Below are 6,332 nucleotides of genomic sequence, written 5' to 3' on the forward strand. Positions count from 1 at the left end.
CTCTCTTGTTCAGCAGCTTGCCTTATTTTTACTTGTTCTGGTATCAGTCAGCTCGAGGGCACTCTTACTCGAGGGTTGAATTCCGTTTCGACTCTGGTTTGCTTCACTTTGTCGTTAATTTCTATCACTAATCTTCACATTTATTAATTGGTATTAGGTGAAATCACGCGTCCTTAAAACCTCATTATAAGCTTAATTGCTATCCACTTTTAAGGGTTAACATTTAGTTAATTGAAGAATGGTAATATTAGAAAAGGCAAATAGGTTAGATTGTTGTAATTATTTTGTATCAATAATAAAAATAGTATAAAACAATTGTTACAGTGAAATTAAAACAAGTGAAACAAGTGTAATACTGCAAATCATAAAAAATGTTAATGTTACGAACATAAACCGAGAGGGAGTTATCTAAAAATCATCCCCAAAATATGTACTGGATCACATTTCAGTCGATACATATGGAAAATCTAACAGTTGCTAGCATCAAAATATTGCTTCAATACTTGTAAATACTGACCTGGATTTGATCCAAAAGTTTATTAACCAGGAGGGACATAGCCTGATCTTGATCGATTTAATATCTACGAGAAACTATTGGTATAATTTTTTATGATTCGATCAACTAGAATCCGATAACCTTTCTCAGTAAGATGATAACTATCCCAAAACAAATATTTTGTGTCATCTTCACATATTCCACTGAATTTGTTGCATAGTATGGATACCTCTATGTTTCCTGAGCCACAACACCCTTTCTGTACTTCTTCAAGTCCTATAATCAACCAAATTTAACTAAATCGATCAAAGTAAAATAAAATAAAATATAAAAGCTCTAGCTGTCTAGAAATATGAATTTAGATGAGGTTAATGTTAACTGTACCATATTTTTGAGGGTTGACTATGCAATCAAGTAGAGAATTATAGGCATCGATGAAAACAAGTTTGTACTGAGGAAACTTTTTGTGTAACGAATCAATGGCAATTGAGAATTTGGTGTTGGCTAATTCCGACGCTTGATTGTATTCCTCAGCACACATTCTAGCTGGACCTCCAGCCAATGTTCTCTGCGCTGGCAAACATCCTAATGGTGGAACTCCCAAAAATGCAATATTTCTTGCACCCAACTTGTACAATTCCTTACCAAAAAAGTAAAAACAAAATAAAATCTTGAATCAAGTATAGATAAAAGAGAACAACATATTCGTTTTTATATCTTTCTTTTTAAAGTTTTCCATTGTATGGGGAGAGTTGAGAAGGGAACGGAGAAGTGTGAATCAAACTCACACCTATTGTGTAGATGACTTCTTTAATTTGATGGTAGTCTAATCGTACATTAGCATACTTGATGGGGAAAAGTGAAAATAGACAAATTGAGAACCCCTAGCTATTTGAAGTAACAAATATTTACAACGTATTTAAAGTTTAGCCACCTCAAAATCAAACTTCGGACCTTGAGTATGAAAGTTTCAATCGGAGCCCCAAAATTTCATATTTTAAATCGTTTGAATTGTAAAAGCCAAACTTTAAACACAAAGATCCAAAGTTTAATTTTAGCAGTTCAAACTTCAGGTATTAAATTAAATTCTGCAAATTCAAAACTTCAGAGAAGAAGAAGATTTAAAACTTGGTTAGAGTTGAGTTATAATCTATTATTTAGCTCATCTTCACCCAATTCATCTCAAACCAAGTAATTATTGGCATGAATTTACTGGTTCAACTCATTTTGATCCAAATTTAGCCCAACTCAACTATTTAAGACCCCAAATTCTCAAATTCAAAATTGAAAAATAATATATTGAAAATAGGCACAAAGGTATACGCACTTGGACAAAGTCGAAAGCATAGGCGGCTAGAAGGTTGGTATATGAGTCGATATCGTACAGCTTTTGGCGAATTACGTCCTCGTAGTAGCTACCAGTAAGCCCAGCAATGTCAACAGACCCAGCAACCAGTATGAATAAGCTATTGTTTAAAATGTAATTGCCTTCTTCTTCCCCAACCAATTCCTTCAGCTTCCCAATGTATTCTAGGAAATGATTTAATTGTGCTGATAGTGGTATAGCTGACTGATTAACATAAATCAGGATTTTATATTGCTGATTTCGCTAACAACTTAAATATTGATAACGTCACCAATTAAAATGAATAAAAAGTTACATTGATTGTAGATGTTCGAGGGTCATATCCACTGCCTCCTGATGCAAAGCTTACTCCAGTTTTTAGATCTTCGTCTTTTAGATTTGGATCTGGATAAGCTGGTATCAGCTCTTTAAGACCTAGTTCTTTGGCTGAAACAGACAACATGGAGGTAGTCAAATTTCCTCAAATATAATATCACATTTTTTTTAATTATCACTTTAAGGATTAACATTTCGAAATATTCTTTGTAGTCACTAAAATTTTAACAGATCAAGATAAATCCTAAATTCAAGACAACTGTTGAAATATTAGGACTCAATTGGCTACTCTATCCAAACCTTAATTCATGCCTATAAATAAGGCTACGTATGTCCTTCAAAGACGATCTCAACAATTTCATAACTCTTGGATTATGCACAAAGAGATCAAATATGAGATCTCCGAAATTCCAGGAACTCTTGGAATATTTATTAAGAGAAATAAGGCTACATATGTCCTTCAAAGACGATCTCAGCAATTCTATAAACTCTCGAAATATGCACAAAGAGATCAAATATGAGATCTCCAAAATTACATGAAACTTTTGAAATATTCATGAAGAGATCAAATACGCTGTTAAGGCCCTCGAATCACGTAGAATAAATCGGAGGGAAGAATTTAAGGGACAAACAGAGTTGTATCCTGCAATGTTTATCAATAAAATCATTTTTTTTATAATTGTTTGTGATTGCGGTTTTATTTTTCTCTACATAAATTTGTTTCAAACATTCTTATAACAATTTTACATTATATAACCTTTTCTCAGTTTGGTTGATTTTCACAAAAGTCAATAGAGAAAATTACCAACTGCATGGGTATAGATATTACCTATCATATCCGGTGGGGTCTTGGCATTACTGAACCGTCCGGTTGGAATCCCGCCCATGAAGTCCTTTCCATAAGGTGGAAAATTACATTTGACTGGCGTCGTGAGAATATTGTTATTATTTCCCTGATCCACTATTGAATCTCCGAATGCATAAACCGCCTTTACTACTACGTTGGGCGGTAGCTTCACCTTCGCTTCACAACAACTACTACTTATTAACATTACAAAAACTTTATACAAAGAAAACAACATCCCATTCATCACTAAACGAGAATACAACATTGTATACAAGTTTGGAAGTTCAGACATGACTTCCTCAACGAAAATAAGTAGAAGCTAGTCGGTTTTCCGTTGTTTACAGAGAGAGGCTAGAAGATTATAGATAGTTAGGCAGGGTGGAATAAATTATTGTTAGACGCGCATAATTTTAGAGTAAGCTAAATAACATATAGGACTTTAAAATGTACTTAAATAATGCCTGTGTTAGTAAGATACTTCAACAAATAAAAACTTAGTCGAGTACATATATGACAATGTACTTGCCTAAGTGCTCTCTAAAGGTCGAGAGGGACTTTACGGAGAATAAGGTATTAAGAAAAGTTTATATTGTGGTTAAAGGCTAGTTAGAATAGCAATAATAAGAGTGTTAGGTGCACAGTGCACTTTACGGACAATAGCTCCATTTTGTCATGAGACAAAGCAAAGCCTCACACAACTAGTATTCGTCGCGTAAGACACAAAATAAAAAAAAATGATTAAGCAAGCTATATGTGTTCGATTCTTTGAAGAATTTCTATTTCATTTCATCCATTTCCACGACTACTAACCTTTTTTTTCTTATAAAAGTTTTGAAAAGCTTCCAAATGTCGGGTTCTCGTTATTTAATGAGTCTAGAAAAGTGATAGATTGGTAGGGAGGGGCTGGGAAGAGTCTTGCCTATGTGTAGTTATTGCTAAATTATAATAGTACTCCGTGAATTTGTCTGCACGCAGTCGTTAAAGAAAATCATAATATGGCTAAAAAATTATTTTTAGAACTTTTATCAAGACTAAAATATTATCACGACCCGAATTTTCCACCGTCGGGAGTCGTGATGGCGCCTACTAGTGAAAGCTAGGCAAACCAACCAACTGAACTATTTACCTTGTTTCCATTTTTACTACGATAACAGTTAAGAGCCAACAATTAGATAACAACAGAATTGAATAAGCGGAAGGCTGCATTGTAAAGTTTTAATAATACTGCTAATACCAATCCATAACAAATCTACCCAACACTGGTGTCACAACTTCACAGACTATCTAGGAGTACTACAAATAAAGGTCTGAAATAAATAAATACAACACTGTCTCTGAAAATACATGAAAGAAACAGGAATAGTAGATAGAAGGAGACGTCAAGGCCTGCGGACGCCTGCAGGACTACCTCGGGGTGCCTGATGAACAAGAAACAACAATCTCACTGCGGTCCGAAGTCTACAGCACTGGGATCTGCACAAAAGAGTGCAGAGTGTAGTATCAGCACAACCGACCCCATGTGCTGGTAAGTGCCTAGCCTAACCTCGGCGAAGTAGTGACAAGACTAGGACCAGACTACTAAATAAAACCTGTGAAGTTAAATCATACACAGGGGAAATAGAAGCAGATAATTACAACTAAAGTTGGGCGGGAAAAACATGATGCGGGGAGTAACAGATAACAACAGAACAACAGTAGAGAAATGTAAGGAATGCCATAAATCAATTACCAGCAAAGAGAAGGAAATAAGAAGAACCGGTACACATGTAATACCATTGCAGACGTGCAACCCGATCCAATTTTATATAGTACCGTTGCAGGCGTGCAATCCTCTCCCATTTCATAGTGTACCGTTGCAGGCATGAGACCCGCTCCCGTTTCATATATTGCTGATGCAAGTGTGCAACCCGCTCCTATTTTATATAATTTCCGTTGCAGGCGTGCAACCCGCTCCCATTTCATATATTTCCGTTACAGGCGTGCAACCCGCTCCCATTTCATATATCAACACCAATCATAAAAGAATTCCGGCAAGTGAACAATAACATAATAACAATATCCCCGGCAAGGAAAACATAATATCACAACAAACATCCCGGCAAAGGGAACAATAATACCACAACAACATCCCGACAAGGGAACAATAATGATAATCCTCACATGAAGCACAATAAACCCTAACAGAGTCATAACAATTACAATACAAGACTCAAGGGCATGCTTGACACCGACTTATAGATACTCGTCACCATGCCTATACGTCGTACTCCACAGTTAGCACATAGCACATAAGACACAACTCCTAATCCCTCAAGCTAACGTTAGAACAAACACTTACCTTGATGCCACAAACACAATTCAAGCCTCAATTATCGCTTTACCTCTTGATTCCACCACCAACTCGCTCGTATCTAGCCACAAGTTACTTAATTATATTAATAATTGCTAAATGAATCAGTTCTAATGCATGGAAATAAGTTTTCTAAAGTGTTTCCCAAAAAGTCAAAAATCGATCCCGGGCCCGCTTGGTCCAAACCCGAAATTTAGACCAAAACCCGGTTACCCATTCACCCCCAAGCCCGGATATATAATTGGTTTTGGAATCCGACCTCAATTTGAGGTCTAAATCCCCAAATTTCAATATTCTTAGGTTTGATGCAAAATTCCAAATTCCACCATGAAAACCCTAGATTCTAGGATGAAATCTTGTAAAAAGAAGTTAAGCAGTAAATAAAATGAGTTAGAAATCACTTACTAATGTTTTGGAGAAGAAAGGTTGTTTGAAAAATCGCCTCTTATATTTTTAGGGTTTTGAAAAGTAAAAAATAACTGAAAGTCCCGTTTAAATATACCCCTCTCAGACCCCCTCGGCGGACCGCACAAAAAGGAGTGCGGTCGCGGAGCTCACCGCGAAGAATGTTGACTGCAGTGACATGCTTTAGTATTTTAGCCAAAACTTTATCTACATGTGTCCAAATTGTGATTTCTTTACCTTTCTGGAAACTAGACACGAAGGGATACAACTTTCATTTTTAATCATCTCAAAATGTCTTGTAGATCAAAATATATAGGCTTCCGAAATCAGACCAGTGAACCTTCAGATTCTTTCTCACCGCGGACAACACAAAACGAGTGCGGCCGCAAAGGCCCCTCCGCGGCAGCACAAAATCATTGCAGACCGCACTGGCAGGTTCAGAGATCTGCAACTTCTCTGAACTTGCAACAGCTATGTTTTAAGCCTAAAACATCCCGGAACCTACCCGAAACTCACTTACTAATGTTTTGGAGAAGAAAGGTTGTTTGAAAAA

At 36.2% G+C, this 6,332-nt stretch overlaps 1 protein-coding gene across 1 annotated transcript; it reads right to left on the reverse strand.

The window, feature by feature from the left end:
* Positions 1–329: 329 nt before the first annotated feature.
* On the reverse strand, positions 330–3,388 carry LOC107763268 (GDSL esterase/lipase EXL3-like). Its single transcript, XM_016581740.2, has 5 exons — positions 3,007–3,388; positions 2,158–2,288; positions 1,824–2,066; positions 881–1,136; positions 330–772 (listed from the first exon to the last, which is right to left on the reverse strand). The coding sequence occupies exons 1-5, from the start codon at positions 3,314–3,316 to the stop codon at positions 582–584; spliced, it is 1,131 nt and encodes a 376-aa protein (XP_016437226.1). The 5' UTR covers positions 3,317–3,388; the 3' UTR covers positions 330–581.
* Positions 3,389–6,332: the final 2,944 nt, after the last annotated feature.

The sequence above is a fragment of the Nicotiana tabacum genome, chromosome 11 (genome assembly GCF_000715075.1).
Source record: "Nicotiana tabacum cultivar K326 chromosome 11, ASM71507v2, whole genome shotgun sequence".
Taxonomy (NCBI): Eukaryota; Viridiplantae; Streptophyta; class Magnoliopsida; order Solanales; family Solanaceae; genus Nicotiana; species Nicotiana tabacum.

Coding starts and splice junctions, on each gene's coding strand:
- LOC107763268 (XM_016581740.2), bottom strand. CDS start 3,316: ATGTCTGAACTTCCAAACTTGTATACAATGTTGTATTCTCGTTTAGTG. Junction 1,137..1,823: donor ATGCTTTCGACTTTGTCCAA/GTGCGTATACCT, acceptor TTTTTTGGTAAG/GAATTGTACAAGTTGGGTGC. Junction 773..880: donor AGTCAACCCTCAAAAATATG/GTACAGTTAACA, acceptor GGTTGATTATAG/GACTTGAAGAAGTACAGAAA.